Below are 18864 nucleotides of genomic sequence, written 5' to 3' on the forward strand. Positions count from 1 at the left end.
ATTCCAAAGATTCACCATCCTCTGAGTGAAGAAGTTTCTCCTCATCTCAATCCTAAATGGCCGACCCCTTATTCTGAGATTGTGACCCCTGGTTCTAGACTCCCCAGCCGGAGGAAACATCCTCCCTGCATCTACCCTGTTGTATGTTTCAATGAGATCTTCTCTCATTCTTCTAAACTCTAGAGAATATAGACCGTGTCTACTCAATCTGTTCTCACAGGACAATCCCTCCCCACCATCCCAGGAATCAGTATGGTGAACCTTTGTTGCACTCCCGCTATGGCAAGTATATCCTTCCTTAGGTAAGGAGACCAACACTGTACACAGTACTCCAGTTGTGGTCTCACCAGAGCCCTATATAATTGCAGTAAGACGTATTTACTCATATACTCAAATCCTCTTGTAATAAAGGCCAACATACCATTTGCTTTCTTAATTGCTTGCTGTAACTGCATGCTAACTTTCAGTGATTCGTGTACAAGGACACCCAGGATTCAGGGTCCTGGGCATCACCAACATAGAGAGATATACTTGCATTGGAGGCAGTTCAGAGAAGGTTCACGAGGTTGATTCCTGGGATGAAGGGGTTGTCTTATGAAGAAAGGTTGAGCAGGTTGGGCCTATACACATTGGAGTTTAGAAGAATGAGAGGTGATCTTATTGAAACGTATAAGATTCTGAGGGGGCTTGACAGGGTAGATGCAGAGAAGATGTTTCCCCTCATGGGGGAATCTAGAACTAGGGGGCATAGTCTCAGAATAAGGGGTCGCCCGTTTAAAACAGAAATGAGGAGGAATTTTTCCTCTCAGAGGGTTGTAAATCTGTGGAATTCTCTACCCCAGAGAGCTATGGAGGCTGGGTCATTGAATATATTTAAGGTGGGGATAGACAGATTTTTGAATGATCAAGGAGTCAAGAGTTATGGGGAGCGGGCAGGGAAGTGGAGTTGAGTCCAGGATCAGATCAGCCATGATCTTATTGAATGGTGGAGCAGGCTCGAGGGGTTGAATGGTCTACTCCTGCTCCTATTTCTTATGTTCTTATGTCAAGGGTCCTGGGCAACTGGTGAGGGAGGTTAGCATTTCAGGTGTGATTCAGGGAGATTAACCCCTTCCCATCCTAGCAACGCTGAGGCCAATCATCTTCTCACTGTCTTCACAATAAGATCAGCACAGACCAGGAATTGCATCTGGTTTGTATGGTTCTGTTACCATTGCAGAAATAAACAGGTCAGTTAACATCTGTAGAGAGAAAGGGTGAGGGAATGTTCAGGGTTTAGACCCATTGTCAGAAGTGCAAGGTAAAAGGGCTGAAGAGAGGGGAGGAGTGAGCCTTGGGCGAAAGTGTCAGAAATGTGGTTTCCTCTTTAGAGTGTCAGATGTGGCTCAGTGGGCAGCACTCTCACCTCTGAATCAGAAGGTTGTGGGTTCAAGTCCCACTCCAGGGACTTGAGCACATTAATCTAGCTGACACTCCCGAGGGAGTGCTGCACTGTTGGAGATGCTGTCTTTCAGATGAGATGTTAAACTGAGGCTCTGTCTGCTCTCTCAGGTGAATGTAAAAGATCCTGTGGCACTATGTTGAAGAAGAGCAGGGGAGTTATCCCCGGTGTCCTGGCCAATATTTATCCCTCAACCAACGTAACAAAAAAACAGATTATCTGGTCATTATCACATTGCTGTTTGTGGGAGCTTGCTGTGTGCAAATTGGCTGCCACGTTTCCTACATTACAACAGTGACTACACTCCAAAAGTACTTCATTGGCTGTAAAGTGCTTTTAGACGCCTGGTGGTCGTGAAAGGTGCTATATAAATGCAAGACTTTCTTTTACATAGAGGAGTGAATGGAGCGAATTGCCAGCAAACAGGTTTTTTGTTGTAAAGCTGCCAAGAGGTGGAAATTGGTGGATGATATCCAGGCCTACGGGGAAAGAGCAAGGTGAGTGGCTCCAATTGGATAGCTCTTTCAAAGAGCCAGCACAGGCACGATGGGTCGAATGGGCTCTGTTATATATGCAGACTATAGTTATACTCTCTGTGTAGTCACTGTATAGTTGCATAAGATGGAGACTTGTTACCCGATGTACTTAAATAAGGTTTACACTGTGTATATACTATGCTGGCACCACTAGAGGGTGCAACTGGTGGAGACCGATGTTTCCTGCCTCTGTGGCAGAGGCTGTCCACCAGAGGGCACTGCGGTGGGAGACCCGAGGGTCACCTGCATAGGTGTGCAGGGCCCAGTATAAAAGACTGCTCACCATGCTTGTGCCTCACTCTGGAGTTACGAATAAAGGACCAAGGTCACTACAGTTTGAGTACAACACATTGCCTCGTGGAGTCATTCATAAGTGCATTACAGACATAACAGGCTCCTTCTGTGCTGTATCATTCCATGATTCTAAGATCAGGCAGTCACAGAGCACAAAAAAACACTAAAAAATGCACAGGGAAGAAACTGCAAATAGAAAATAAAAACAGAAAATGTCAAATACCCACACAAAGGCAGGACCACACCTCGGAACATAGGAGCAGGGGTAGGCCATTCAGCCCCTCGAGCCTGTTCCGCCATTCAGTTAGATCATGGCTGATCTGTATCTTAACTCTATCTAGCTGAATACAGACTGTATGCCAGAACAGTGTTCTGCCAAAACTCTGCACTCAACATGCCTCCCCTCCCTCCAGAGGCACCCCCCAACACTCCTTGCGTCCAAGAAGTGGGGATGCTAGTTAAGGTCTGAAGTTGCTGGAGTCAACGCTTAGACCAGAGGGCGGCAGAGCGGCGAGGAGAATAGTGAGTTACATGTTGGTATTTGAGACGTGACGTGTGGTGAGGGTAGCGTGCTCAGGAGGTCTCTACAGCTCACTTTGGGCCTATGATTTCCAATGCTCTCCATCAGTGAGGCTTTCCTCGCCTCATGTTTTGGCCTGGAGTAGACCCTTGGGGCTCAATTTTCCCCAATGCCATTTTTTTGGCGTATTGCCAGAGTTACGCCCGTTTTTCTTGGCCCCAACTAATTCAAAAAAAAAAGTAGCAAGTTTCCCCGTTCTATTTTTTAAAAATTGGCACCACGCAGCCTGTCCTGTAGCTTCGGGGGGGCGGAGCCTAATGTCTGCGCCGAAAAAACAACGCTGCCCTTCCTGCGCATGCGCGAAAAAAAATAGAACGTTTTTGATGTGATTCCTATGGGCGCGCATGCCCATTACAGCTCCCGGTCTGCATTCGGCCATTTTTAGAAACATAGAAATTTACAGCGCAGAAGGAGGCCATTTCGGCCCATCGTGTCCGCGCCGGCCGACAAAGAGTCGCACGGCCCTTGGTCAACAGCCCTAAAGGTTACATGTAAACTTATGAACAATAACGGAAAGGCAAAGAGCACCCAGCCCAACCAGTCCACCTCACACCACTGCAACACCCCTTATACTGAAACATTCTACACTCCACCCCAACCGGAGCCATGTGATCTCCTGGGAGAGGCTAAAACCAGATAAAAACCCAGGCCAATTTAGGGAGAAAAAATCTGGGAAAATTCCTCTCCGACCCATCCAGGCGATCGAAACTAGTCCAGGAGATCACCCTGGCCGTATTCTATTCCCTGCAATACTCACCATTATATCTGCTCCGTCCAACAAAAGGTCATCCAGTTTAATCCCAATTACCAGCTCTAGGTCCGTAATCCTGCAGGTTACGGCACTTTAAGTGCCCATCCAACCATCTCTTAAAAGTGGTGAAGGTTTCTGCATCCACCACTCTTCCAGGCAGCGAGTTCCAGAACCCCACAACTCTCTGCGTAAAGAAGCCCCCCCCCCCCTCAAATCCCCTCTAAACCTTCCATCAACCACCTTAAAACTATGCCCCCTCGTAATAGATCCCTCCACCAATGGAAATAGACCCTTACTATCCACTATGTCCAGGCCCCTCAATATTGTGTACACCTCAATGAGGTCTCCTCTCAACCTCCTCTGTTCCAATGAGAACAAACCCAGCCTATCCAATCTGTCCTCATAACTAAGATTCTCCATTCCAGGCAGCATCCTAGTAAATCTCCTCTGCACCCTCTCTAGTGAAATCACGTTCTTCCTATAATAGGGTGACTAGAACTGCACGCAGTACTCCAGCTGTGGCCTAACCAAAGTATTAATTTAAGCATAACCTCCCTGCTCTTATATTCTATGCCCCGGCCAATAAAGGCAAGCATTCCGTATGCCTTCTTATCCACCTGGCCTGCTACTTTCAGGGATCTGTGGACAAGCACTCCAAGGTCCCTTTATTCATCTACACTATTAAGTAGCCTACCGCTTAATGTGTATGCCCTTTCCTTTTTAGCCCTTCCAAAGTGCATCACCTCACACTTCTCTGAATTAAATTCCATTTGCCACTGCTCTGCTCACCTGACCAGTAGATTGATAACCTCCTGCAGCCCATGACTTTCCTCTTCATTATCAACCACACAGCCAATTTTAGTGTCGTCTGCAAACTTCTTAATCATACTCCCTATATTCAAATCTAAATCGTTGATGTATACCACAAAAAGGACCCAGTACTGAGCCCTGCAGAACCCCACTGGAAACATCCTTTCAGTCACAAAAACATCCATCAATCATTACCCTTTGCTTCCTACATCCAAGCCAATTTTGGATCCAACTTGCCACTTTGCCCTGGATCCCATGGGCTTTAACCTTCATGACCAGTCTACCATGTGGGACCTTATCAAAAGCCTTGCTAAAGTCCATATATACTACATCGTACGCACTACCCTCATCGACCCTCTTGGTTACCTCCTCAAAAAATTCAATCAGGTTAGTCAAACACGATGGTCAAGGCCTCTGCTATTTCCTCTTTTACTTCGCTCAACAGCCTGGGATGCATTTCATCCGGGCCTGGAGACTTATCTACTTTCAAAGCTGCTAAACCCCTTAATACTTCCTCTCTCACTATATTTATTTCGTCCAGAATATCACACTCCTCCTTGATAGCAGTATCTGCATTACCCCTTTCCTTTGTGAAAACTGATGCAAAATATTCATTAAGAACCCTACCAATATCTTCCGTCTCCTCACAAAGATGACCCTCATGGTCTCTAATAGGCTCTACCCATTCCTTAGTTACCCTCTTACTCTTAATATATTTATAGAAGAACTTAATTTTACTGGCCAAGAATTTCTCGTGCTCTCTCTTAGCATTCCTAATATCCTTTTTAATTTTGCCTCTTAACTTTCTATATTCCTTTAAAGATTCTAAAGTATTTAGCCGCTGGTATATGATATAAGCGTCCCCTTTTTTCTTAATCTTCCCCTGGGGGCTCTAGAATTATTTTTCCCAGCTTTTTTCTTTAAGGATATGTTTGGCCTGAGCCTTCCGGATCTCCTCCTTAAATACCTTCCACTGTTCCGACACCGATTTACCCACAAGTAGCTGTTTCCAGTCCACTATGGCCAAATCACTCCTTAACTTAGCAAAATTAGTGTTTCCCCAATTCGGAACTTTTATTCCAGGTGTATTCTTGTCCTTATCCATAACCAACTTGAAACTGACTGAATTATGGTCACTGGCACCCAAATGCTCCCCCACTAATACCCCTTCAACCTGCCCAGCTTCATTCCCCAAAACTAAATCCCAGACCGCCCCCTCTCGTGTTGGGCTTGCTACATACTGACCAAAAAAGTTCTCTTGAATGCATTTGAAGAATTCTACACCCTCTATACCCTTCACACTAAATTTGTCCCAATCAATATTTGGATAGTTAAAATCCCTTACTATTACTACCCTATGGTTTCTGGACTTCACAGCAATTTGCTACATATTTGCTCCTCTATCTCCCTCCCACTGTTTGGGGGTCTATAATACATGCCCAGCAGTGTGATCGCCACTTTATATTTTTCAATTCGACCCATATGGCCTCATTTGATGATCCCTCTAACATATCATCCCTCCTCACCGCTGTAATAGTTTCTTTAATTAGTACCGCAACCCCCCCCCACACTTTTTACCCCCCTCTCTATCTTGTCTAAAAAATCCTGTAGCCAGGATTATTAATCTGCCAAACCTGCCTCTCTATCAGCCATGTTTCTGTAATGGCTATAATGTCATACTCCCAAGTGTCTACCTGTGCTCTTAGCTCATCCACCTTATTCGCTATACTCCTTGCATTAAAGTATATACCATTCAGCACAGGAAGATCTCCTTGCTTACTACATACTGAGCCCTGTTTCCTATGCTTTGCATATTCGCTTTCTAGATTCTTGCTATCCAATTTCTGCTTTACTTACTTCCCTTTTGAATTCAGGTTCCCATTCCCCTGCCAAGCGAGTTTAAACTCTCCCCAACAGCACTAGCAAAACTCCCCGCGAGGATATTGGTCCCGGCACTGTTGAGGTGCAACCCATCTGGATCGTACAGGTCCCATCTCCCCAGAAGCGGTCCCAATGCCTCAGGAATTTAAAGCCCTCCCTCCTACACCAATTTTCCAGCCACGTGTTCATCCTCTCTATCCTTCTATTCTTGTACTCATTAGCACGTGGCACCGATAGTAACCCGGAGATTACTACCTTTGAGGTCCAACCCTTTAATTTTCTTCCTAGCTCCCTGAATTCTTCCTGTAGGACCTCATCCCTCATTTTACCTATGTCGTTGGTCCCGATATGGACCATGGCCTCCAGCTGTTTACCCTCCCCCCCCGCCCCAGGATGCCCTGCATCCGCTCTGTGACATCCTTGACCCTGGCACCAGAGAGGCACAAAATCATTCGGGAGTCACGTCTACGGCCGCAGAAACGCCAGTCTGTTCCCCTAACTATAGAATCCCCTATCACTGGGGCTCTTTTGTTCTTTGTCCCTCCCCCCTGTGCAGCTGAGCCACCCGTGGTATCCCGAGAGGCACCATCATCCTTACCGATATTCAGAAGTAACTATCGGTTTGAAAGCGAGATGGACTCACAGAAGGGACTCCTGCGCTACCTGCCTAGCACACTTTATTACGTCTGGTGGTCACCCACTTTCCCTCTACCTGCACACCTTTAATCTGCAGGGTGACCATCTCCAGCTCCAAAACGCGGAGCTCGAGCAGTTGAAGGTGGAGACACATGGTTGTCTAGGCTGCACGAAGCGTCCAGGACTTCCTATATGCCGCAGGATGTGCACTCCACGGGACTGAGCTGCACTGCCATCCCTCTAGTTAGTCTTATCTAGTTTAAAATCTACGTAAAAAGAAATAGAGAAAAGAGAGCTACTTATCAACTCACCTCACCGACCTCCGAACTGCCGGCCTCCAAACTCCCGACTCGCCGACCTCACGGGGCCTACCGACTCGCCAACCTCCCGAACTCGGACTCTCCCGCTCTCGGACTCTCCCGAACTTGGACTCTCCCGCTCTCGGACTCTCCTGCTCTCGGACTCGTCCACTCTCGGACTCTCCTGCTCTCGGACTGGGTTCTAGTGTCCTTACTAAAAGGAGACACTTGATTTTAAAGTTCTAACCAAAATAGTGTAAAGCTGTTGAGATGGGAGTGGCTTAGCCAGTCACGTGGTGTTCACAAGACTCAATAAAACCCCAGCCAGTTGGGTTCGGGGGATCCGCGATGAGGCAGGTGGTTGTGAGCCTGGTGGATGAACTGGTAATGTGAAGTGTGATTATTAAACGTTTGCTAATAAACTAACTAGTTCTTATAATGGCAATGTGTTGCCTTGAATTCTTAAACAAAGAACTCAGGAAGCAAATACATTACAAACGTCAATAAAATAAATCGTGCAAAATGTTTTATTTCTTCAATAATTTTATTTACAATGAAAATCAGAAAGCAATTCAAAACCTCATGCGATCAGCATGAAACAATCAACATCAAACAACGACCTCAATCATCAATGGGCATGGAAAGCTCCCATGAAGAAACCTGAAAGATTAGTGCTGGCACAGTGAATGACTGAAATGGTGCAAGGTTTCATTCTGATTAAAGCTGATCCAGAAAAGGTGCGTTAATGAGACTGCCGCTGACTGCCATCAACTTGGTGCCTGAAGCAAAGGTCTTTGCGGCCTGCAAACACAGAAAAAGAAAATTATGGTCTGGATCTGCTGAGCCCGACATCAGATTTCCCCCATCGAGCACAGATTGAAGAAAGACCTGTGTTGATATAGTGCATCAGGACTTCCAAAAGCATGTTACAGCCAATGAAGTACTTTTTGGAATGTAGTCACTGTTGTAATGTGAGGAACACCGAAGTCATTTTATGCACAGCAAGCTCCCACACACAGCAATGAGACAATGACCAGATAATCTGTTTTAGTGATGTTGGTTGAAGGATAAATATTGGCCAGGATGCTGGGGATAACTCCCCTGCTCTTCTTCGAAACAGTGCGTTCAATCCCATCAATTTCCCTAACACAATTTGCTGACTAATAAGGATTTCCTTTAGTTCCTCCTTCTCGCTAGACCCTCGTTTCCCTAGTATTTCCGTAAGGTTATTTGTGTCTTCCTTAGTGAAGACAGAACCAAAGCATTTGTTCAGTTGGTCTGCCATTTCTTTGTTCCCCATTATGACTTCACCTGATTCTGACTGTAAGGGACCTACATTTGTCTTCACTAATCTTTTTCTCTTCACGTATCTGTAGAAGCTTTTGCAGTCAGTTTTTATGCTCCCTGCAAGCTTACACTCATATTCTATTTTCACCCTCCTAATTTAACCCTTTGTCCTCCTCTGCTGAATTCTAAATTTCTCCCAGTTCTCAGATTTGCTGCTTTTTTTGGCCAATTTATATGCCTCTTTCTTGGATTTAACACTATCCCTAATTTTCCTTGTTAGCCACGGTTGAGCCACCTTCCCCATTTTATTTTTATGCCAGACAGGGATGTACAATTGTTAAAGTTCATCCATGTGATCTTTAAATGTCTGCATTGCCTATCCACCATCAACTCTTTAAGTATCATTCGCCAGTCTATCCTAGCCAATTCACGTCTCATACCATCGAAGTTACCTTTCTTTAAGTTCAGGAGTCTAATCTCTGTATTAACTGTGTCACTCTCCATCTTAATGAAGAATTCTACCAAATTATAGTCACTCTTCCCCAGGGGGCCTTGCACAACAAGATTGCTAATTAATCCTCTCTCATTACACAACACCCAGTCTAGGATTGGCAAGCTCTCTAGTTGGTTCCTCGACATACTGGTCTAGAAAATCATCCCTTATTCACTTCAGGAAATCCTCCTCCACCGTATTGCTACCAGTTTGGTTACCCCAATCTATATGTAGATTAAAGTCACCGATGATAACTGCTGTACCTTTATTGCACGCATCCCTAATTTCCTGTTTGATGCCATTCCCAACCTCACTTTGACTGTTTGGTGGTCTGTACACAACTCCCACTAGCATTTTCTGCACTTTGGTGTTCAGTAGCTCTACTCAATCAGATTCCATCTCTTCCACGCTAATGTCCTTCGTAATATCGCGTTAATCTCCTCTTTAACCAGTAACGCTACCCCACCTCCTTTTTGTTATGTATGGAGAAAGAGTCAGACTGAACACTGTGAGCTCAAAGTAAAGTGTGACCGTAGTCTTTTATTGCAGGTCTCCAGAGTGCCCCTCCAACCTGTGAGGCCTCCTTAAATACCTGTGCTCCCAAGAGATTATGCGATCCCTTGGGACTCCAGGGGGTGTACAGAGTAAATACAAGTTTACATATATAACAATACTCCCCCCCCAACCCCTACCAAAGTCAACAGTGTAGCTATTTATAAGGTGAGTCGATCTGGGGCCCTTCTTGTCCTGATTGATCATCTCGGAGTGAAAGCTGGTATTGGTGAATCAACTGTTAGGCCCTCGCTGGGCTGCTATGCAGCTGGCCTTGCTGGGCTGCCTGGTGTGGTGAATCCTGCTGGGCTGCTGTGGATGATGGGTTCTGCTTCGTGGCCAACTGCGGTGTCGGTTGCCACTGGTGTGTATGTTGGGGGGTCAAAGAAGGTAGGGTCCAAAGTGGGTTACTCAGGATAGTCCGTGAATCTAAGTTTGATTTTGTGGTGTATGCAGCACACGAATCACTGACTCCACATGGTCTGGTGTTAATCTAACTGCTGTGACTTTTGTCCTTTATTGAACAGCTCCAGAGTGACTCTCAAGTGTGGTGGTCAACCTTTTATACTGCCTCTGGCAGGTACTTTCAGGTCTCCCACCACAGCACCCTCTGTGGTGTACCATTGTGCTTATTATACATTTAAGGTACCAGGACGATACACACACTAATACATAACATCTCAGTTCCCCCCCCCCCCTCCCCCCCAGGATGCAGGACGATACACACATCAATACATAACATCTCAGTCCCCCCCCCCCAGGATGCAGGACGATACACACATCAATACATAACATCTCACTTCCCCCCCAGTCCCGAAGCTGTTGCCGGGGATCTCGACCTTGTTTGTCCAACGGAAGGCAGGTATGCATAGACAGTGCATTTGTATGGTACATGTTATCTGGTACAGATGTTGTGTCAACGGGTTGCGGGTACACTGAGCAGTTACATTAAATAGTTATTAACTGGTAACGGATCCCTGATTTCCTTATTAGCTCTTATCATTAATTGTACTTCATATCCATTATTTTACACAAACACAGTGACCATTCAGCATTAAAATATTAATTCTTATTATAAATCCATCATCTCACATTAACATAGCTCATTTTAGACTCGCTCTTGCCTTACAGAAGTCACTTTGTGGGGACCACCATGTGGTAAGGCCCTTTTAAGACTCCTGGGTGCATTTCCTTTTTAAGGAGCCAACTTTGATGCAGCAGGATTCCACGAGGCTTCTCCTTGGGTGCCGCTATCTTTGATGCTCTGCTGCTCTGGACACGAGGCCGCCACAATCTTGCTCTCCGCCGCTCCGGATGCCCTCCGCCGCCGCAGCCTCCGCTCCCCTCCGTTGCCATCTGACTTGCCACCTCCCCTGCGGCCGTTGTGGCCGCCGACCTCCAGCTGCTGCCGCCGCCCGACTCTCCCTCTGCGTGGGCCCCTCCGATCCGCCGGCCATCCTGGATCCCTCGCACCCCGCCCGCAGCGCCCCGCCGGCTCACCCCCCCCCGCCACTAGGCCCGCCTCTGCAGGGCTGCTTGCCTGTGGGGGCTGAGGGTGCAGGATCTCTGTGAGGTCCGGGCCTGGGGCTTGCTCTGCTTGCCTGTGGGGGCTAAGGCTGCAGGATCTCTGTGGTTTGAGGTCTGGGGCTGGGGTTTGCTCTGCTTGCCTGTGGGTGGATTGAGGCTGCAGCTCCAGCTCGGTCGGCGCTGCTCTCTGGGGACCCGGGACACGGCAGCACCCCAGGGAGCAGCAGCCTGCGGAGTGGTGAAGTCTTCCCAGCTCCCACGGACCGTCCCCATCCACCTCCGGCCGAGGAGTGTCGGCCCATCGCCTGCAATGACCCACAAATGTAAACCGTGCCTCTCGTCCCCGTGGGATACCTGCACCTCCGCTCTGCCAAGAACAGGTATCAGTTCCCTGGTGTAGGTACGCAGCTTTGCCGTGACCGGGACCAGCTGGGTCATGCAGCTGGGTTAATCCACAGTTTATCAAAAGTTTCCTGACTCATCAACGACGGACCCGAGCCCGTGCCCACTTCCATACTCACAGGGACTCCGTTGATTTTTACTTCCATTATCACTGGGGGCGAATCGTCGGTACACGTATACAGTCCCAACACCTAATTTTCTTCTACCTGCTCCTCGCTGAACAGTGGATCATCCCCCATCTCCTCAGCCACACGGTGAGTCCGATTTCTTTTACACATACGTTGAAGGTGGCAGGTATTGCACGTGTACTCCGCAAACCTGCACCGGTGAGCCCCATGGCTTCCTCCACAGCGCCAGCATGGTGCTGCTTGATTGGCCTCCCTCAGCGGACTCTGAGTTCCAGGACCCCGAGGTCCGTGCTCTCTGCCCCGGGCAGAGTTACGTTCTGCAGTTTTGTCCATGGCGGGCGCTATCCTGTGGACAGTGCCTGCCGGGTTCGAGACTGTGTGGATCATTTGTTTTGTGCTGCAAGTCGAGGTCATATATGCCCGGCTGAACGCGATGGCCTTTGTCAGAATTACTGTGGGTTCCGTGGCTAACAGCTTGTGAAGGAGACCCTCGTGGCCAATCCCCATGAGGAAAACGTCCTGTAATGCATTGACAGTCATTGTCAATGACTCTGGATCAGTTCCTATGGAGTGGAGGGTAGCCAATGTAACCCCACTTTTTAAAAAAGGAGGGAGAGAAAACAGGGAATTATAGACCGGTCAGCCTGACATCAGTAGTGGGTAAAATGATGGAATCAATTATTAAGGATGTCATAGCAGTGCATCTGGAAAATGGTGACATGATAGGTCCAAGTCAGCATGGATTTGTGAAAGGGAAATCATGCTTGACAAATCTTCTGGAATTTTTTGAGGATGTTTCCAGTGAAGTGGACAAAGGAGAACCAGTTAATGTGGTATATTTGGACTTTCAGAAGGCTTTCGACAAGGTCCCACACAAGAGATTAATGTGCAAAGTTAAAGCACATGGGATTGGGGGTAGTGTGCTGACGTGGATTGAGAACTGGTTGTCAGACAGGAAGCAAAGAGTAGGAGTAAACAGGTACTTTTCAGAATGGCAGGCAGTGACTAGTGGGGTGCCGCAAGGTTCTGTGCTGGGGCCCCAGCTGTTTACATTGTACATTAATGATTTAGACGAGGGGATTAAATGCAGTATCTCCAAATTTGCGGATGACACTAAGTTGGGTGGCAGTGTGAGCTGCGAGGAGGATGCTATTAGGCTGCAGAGTGACTTGGATAGGTTAGGTGAGTGGGCAAATGCATGGCAGATGAAGTATAATGTGGATAAATGTGAGGTTATCCACTTTGGTGGTAAAAACAGAGACAGACTATTATCTGAATGGTGACAGATTAGGAAAAGGGAAGGTGCAACGAGACCTGGGTGTCATGGTACATCAGTCATTGAAGGTTGGCATGCAGGTACAGCAGGCGGTTAAGAAAGCAAATGGCATGTTGGCCTTCATAGCGAGGGGATTTGAATACAGGGGCAGGGAGGTGTTGCTACAGTTGTACAGGGCCTTGGTGAGGCCACACCTGGAGTATTGTGTACAGTTTTGGTCTCCTAACTTGAGGAAGGACATTCTTGCTATTGAGGGAGTGCAGCGAAGATTCACCAGACTGATTCCCGGGATGGCGGGACTGACCTATCAAGAAAGACTGGATCAACTGGGCTTGTATTCACTGGAGTTCAGAAGAATGAGAGGGGACCTCATGGAAACGTTTAAAATTCTGACGGGTTTAGACAGGTTAGATGCAGGAAGAATGTTCCCAATGTTGGGGAAGTCCAGAACCAGGGGTCACAGTCTGAGGATAAGGGGTAAGCCATTTAGGACCGAGATGAGGAGAAACTTCTTCACCCAGAGAGTGGTGAACCTGTGGAATTCTCTACCACAGAAAGTAGTTGAGGCCAATTCACTAAATATATTCAAAAGGGAGTTAGATGAATTCCTTACTACTCGGGGGATCAAGGGTTATGGCGAGAAAGCAGGAAGGGGGTACTGAAGTTTCATGTTCAGCCATGAACTCATTGAATGGCGGTGCAGGCTAGAAGGGCTGAATGGCCTGCTCCTGCACCTAGTTTCTATGTTTCTATGTAACGCCTCATCAAGGTGTGCACCAAAATCACGTCGCCGCGAGTCTCCTGAGGTCCGCAGCATATTTGGTGACATCCTGGCCCTCGGGTCTGCAGTGATGATAAAATTTGTATCTGGCCGTGAGGATGCTCTCCTTCGGTTTCAACTGGTCACGAATGAGTTCAGTCAGCTCCTCGTATGACTTGTCGCTGGCGCTCCCGGGTGCCAGAAAATCCCTGACGAGACAGTAAACCTCATCGCCACAACTGGAGAGCAATATCGCCTTACGCTTCTCTCTCAGTGCGTTCGTATCCTCTGTCAGATCGTTTGCTGTGAAGTAGTACTCGAGCCTTTCCGTAAAGGCCTCCCACTCATTGCCTACGGTAAAGTCCTTTAGCGAGCCCAGAGTAGCCATGGTTGCGTGGAATTTGTCCGCTCCCTCATCGCCAATGTGGTGTATGCAGCACACGAATCACTGACTCCAAATGGTCTGGTGTTAATCTAACTGCTGTGACCTTCATCCTTTATTGAACAGCTCCAGAGTGACTCTCAGGTGGGGTGGTCAGCCTTTTATACTGCCTCTTGAAGGTACTTTCAGGTCTCCCACCACAGCGCCCTCTGTGGTGTACCCTTGTGCTTATTGTACATTTAAGGTACCAGAACGATACACACATCAATACATAACAGATTTGGTCCAAGCGTTTCCGGTGAATGAGTCCATTTGAAAGTTTGACCCGAAACACCCTGCTTCCCTCTTTGGCCACGACAGTGCCGGGAAGCCACTTGGGACCTTGTCCATAATTCAATACAAATACAAGATCATTGATTTCAATCTCGCGTGACACATTTGTGCTATCATGGCATGTACTTTGTTGAAGCCGCCTGCTCTCTACCTGTTCATGTAGATCAGGGTGAACTAACGAGAGCCTTGTCTTAAATGCTCTTTTCATGAGCAGTTCAGCAGGTGGGATCCCAATGTGTGAATGGTCTCGTATGATAGCTAAGCAGGACCAGGGATAGGTGAGTCTGCAGTGAGCCTTCCATTACCCTTTTCAAGTCCTGCTTGATGGTTTGCACTGCTCTCTCTGCCTGACCATTGGACGCTGGTTTAAATGGGGCAGGCGTGATATGTTTGATCCCGTTGCGGGTCATGAATTCTTTGAACTCAGCACTGGTAAAACATGGCCCGTTGTCGCTCACCAGGACATCAGGTAGGCCGTGTGTGGCAAACATGGCCCGCAGACTTTTAGTGGTGGCAGCAGACGTGCTGGCCGACATGATATTACATTCAATCCATTTGGAATACACGTCTACAACCACAAGGAACATTTTACCCAAGAACGGGCCTGCATAGACCACGGTTTGGAGGGCCAAGACCATAAACTTAGCCTCCCTGGGTGCATTGCTTAACTGCAAGCATGCACACAGGACTCTAAGTCCGTATCGATACCGGGCCACCACATGTGAGATCTGGCTATTACTTTCATCATTACGATGCCTGGGTGGGTACTGTGGAAGTCACTGATGAAGGTGTCTCTGCCCTTCTTGGGAACCACTACTCAATTGCCCCACAGAAGGCAGTCTGCCTGCATAAACATTTCATCTTTGCTCTGCTGAAACGGCTTTATCTCTTCCTGCATTTCCACTGGGACACTGGACCAGTTCCCATGAAGCACACAGTTTTTGACTAGGGACAATAAGGGGTCCTGGCTCGTCCAGATTTTGCTCACTCTCAAATGCTTCCATAACATGGCTAGATCTGTGGGCTGCGCCATTTCCACCCTGTGGTGGGCAATGGCAGTCTACTGAGAGCATTGGCGCAGTTTTCTGTGCCTGACCTGTGGCGGATGGCGTAGTTGTATGTGGACAACGTGAGCACCCATCTCTGGATGTGGGCCGATGCATTGGTGTTTATCCCCTTACTCTCGGAAAACAGATATATCAGTGGCTTATGGTCAGTTTCCAATTCAAATTTGAGCCCAAACAGATATAGATGCATTTTCTTTACCCCATGGACACACACTAATGCTTCTTTTTCAATCATGTGGTAGGCTCTCTCAGCCTTAGACAGACTCCTGGATGCAATTTCCCAAAATCATTGGCTTGTTGCAATACACACCCGACGCCATATGACAACGCACCACATGCTTGTACCAAACGCTTACATGGATCATACAACATAAGCAATTTGTTTGGGCATAACAATTTTCTAGCTTTACAAAGGCATTTTCTTGGCTTTTGCCCCATGCCCATTCATCCCCTTTACACATTAAGATGTGCAGTGGTTCTAACAGTGTGCTGAGACCCGGTAAGTAGTTCAGGAGTCCTAGAAACAACCACAGCTCTGTCACGTTCTGTGGCCTCGTTGCGTTCTCGATTGCCCCCGTCTTTGAATCGGTGGGCCTGATGCCATCCGCCGCGATCCTTCTCCCCAGGAACTCCACTTCAAGCGCCAGGAAAACGCACTTCGAGCGTTTTAACCTGAGCCCCACACGGTTGAGTCAACTAAGAACCTCCTCCAGGTTCTGCAGATGCTTAACTGTGTCCCGACCTGTAACCAAGATGTCGTCCTGGAAGACCACGGTGCGCGGGACAGACTTCAGTAAGCTTTCCATGTTTCTCTGGAATATCGCCGCGGCTGATCGAACTCCAAACGGGCATCTGTTATAAATGAAAAGATCTTTGTGCGTGTTGATGCAGTTCCTGCATCAAATCCAGCTCCGAGAACGTCTTTCCTCCTGATAGCGTTGCAAAGAGGTCGTCGGCCTTGGTAGTGGGTATTGGTCCTGCAGGGAGAAACGATTGATAGTAACTTTGTAATCGCCACAGATTCTGACGGTGCCATCTCCCTTGAGGACTGGGACAATAGGACTGGCCCACTCGCTGAACTCGATCGGTGATATGATGCCCTCTCTTTGTAGCCAGTCTAGCTCGATCTCTACCCTTTCTCTCATCATGTATCTCACCTTGTGATGGATGGGTCGCGCCCTGGAATTAGGTGGATCTGCACTTTTTCTCCTTGGAATTTCCCGATGCCTGGTTCGAACAGCAAAGGGAACTTGTTTAAGACCTGGTCACACGAAGTGTCGTCAGCGGGCGATAGCGCTTGGACGTTGTCCCAGTTCCAGAGTATCTTTCCCAGCCAGCTCCTGCCGAGCAGCATGGGACCATCGCCCGGTACCACCCAGAGTGGTAGCTTAAACACCGCGCCATCGTAGGAGACCTTTACGGTAGCACTGCCGATTATGGGAATCAGTTCTTTTGTGTAAGTTCTTAGTTTCGTGCGAATTGGAGTTAAGTCTGGCCTTGAGGCCTTGCTGCACCAGTTTCTTGAATGTCTTTTTGCCGATGATGGACTGGCTCGTGCCCGTGTCCAGCTCCAGTGACACCGGGAGTCCATTTAGTCAACATTCAGCATTATCGGGGGACAATTTGCGGTGAATGTGTGCACCCCATGTACCTCTGCCTCCTCGGACTGAGGCTCTGGTTCGTCATGATCCTCCGTGGATCTGTCCTCCTCTGCAACATGGTGGTTTGCAGGTTTAACAGGATTTGCACATACATTGGAGGTGTCCCATTGTTTCACAGCCCCTGCAAACATACCCTTTGAATCGGCATGAATGGAAACGATGATCACCCCCGCAGCGCCAACAAAGTGATAATGGCCTTGCATTCATCACCCTTAATAGTGGACTCTGAGACATCTGCGGACATGCAACTGCAGGCATATATGACCTGCCCTGTATGTTATGATTTGAAAACATCACTTTGTTCACAGTACTTGTAGCAGCACTTGTGTGCTGAGAGATTTGCTTAGTATTGTCACTGGTGGCAATGAACGCCTGGGCTATTGCTATGGCCTTGCTCAAGGTTGGGGTCTCTACAGTCAAAAGTTTGCAAAATATGGTTTTGTGGCCAATGCCAAGTACGAAAATATTTCTGAGCGTGTGCTCCAATTGTCCTTTGAATTCACAATGTCCTGCAAGGCGTCTTAGCTCGGCGACATAACTCGCCACTTCCTGGCCTTCAGACCTTTTGTAGGTGTAGAACCAGTACCTCGCCATCAGAACGCTTTCCTTCGGGTTCAAATGCTCTCGGACCAGTGTGCACAAATCATCAGACGATTTCTCCATGGGTTTCGCTGGAGTGAGCAGATTCTTCCTGAGGCCATACGTTGGTGTCCCACAGACGGTGAGGAGGATCGCCCTTCGTTTGGTAGCATTCTCTTCTCCATCTAGCGTGATCGAGTCGCTCCACAAGTTTCCCAATCATCTCCCTCCGAGAATTTCTCCAGGATGCCCACTGTTCTCTGCATCTTTGGGTTCGTCATCTGTATCTTGTCGCCAGTTGTTATGTATGGAGAAAGAGTCAGACTGAACACTGTGAGCTCAAAGTAAAGTGTGACCGTAGTCTTTTATTGCAGGTCTCCAGAGTTCCCCGCCAACCTGTGAGGCCTCCTTAAGTACCTGTACTCCCAAGGGATTATGGGATCCCTTGGAACTCCAGGGGGTGAGCCCTCTGGTGGCTGTACAGAGTAAATACAAGTTTACATATATAACACTTTTCCTTTCTGTCTATCTTTCCTGAATATTGAATACCCTTGGATGTTGAGTTCCCAGCCTTGGTCACCCTGGAGCCATGTCTCCGTAATCCCTATTACATCATATCCATTTACTGCTATCTGCGCAGTTAATTCATCCACCTTATTACGAATGCTCCTCACATTGAGACACAGAGCCTTCAGGCTTATTTTTTTTAACACTCTTTGTCCTTTTAGAATTATGCTTTAATGTGGCCCTTTTTGATCTTTGTCTTTGATTTTTCTGCCCTCCACTTTTACTTTTCCCCTTTCTACCTTTTGCTTCTGACCTCATTTTACTTCCCTCTGTCTCCTTGCATAGGTTCCCATCCCCCTGTCCTATTAGTCCTAGTATTATAGGTGACCAAGCACACATGCCACATGCGTACAGCCCGATGACCTCCGACTGCGGCACCCTCTGGTGTCTGGTGACCCCCAAGCATTAATACATAACAACAGCCCCCTTTTAAAACCTTAGCAACAGTCTTTTTACAAATTAAGATGGTCTGGGGCTTTCCTCTCATGAGTTGATCGTCTCAGTTCAAGTTTGGCTCTGGGCGAGCGTTCTGAGTCCGTTGAGACTGAGGGCTGAGTAGCCGATCTGATGGGAGTGGTCATAACCACATCAGAGACTGAAGGTTCAGAGTCAGTAATGTCAG

The 18864-nt window shown here is 47.7% G+C and overlaps 1 protein-coding gene across 2 annotated transcripts in view; it reads right to left on the minus strand.

Annotated features, from left to right (window-relative positions):
• Positions 1-7786: 7786 nt before the first annotated feature.
• Positions 7787-18864, minus strand: part of xrcc6 (X-ray repair complementing defective repair in Chinese hamster cells 6) — a 94805-nt gene continuing 83727 nt past the window's right edge. For both annotated transcript variants that reach the window (XM_070861670.1, XM_070861668.1), the window contains one exon: positions 7787-8029. In XM_070861670.1, the coding sequence (XP_070717771.1) occupies positions 7971-8029 (59 nt within the window). In that variant the 3' untranslated portion in view covers positions 7787-7970. The remainder of the gene's footprint in view (positions 8030-18864) is intronic.

This window comes from Pristiophorus japonicus, chromosome 19, assembly GCF_044704955.1.
Source record: "Pristiophorus japonicus isolate sPriJap1 chromosome 19, sPriJap1.hap1, whole genome shotgun sequence".
NCBI classification, from domain to species: domain Eukaryota; kingdom Metazoa; phylum Chordata; class Chondrichthyes; family Pristiophoridae; genus Pristiophorus; species Pristiophorus japonicus.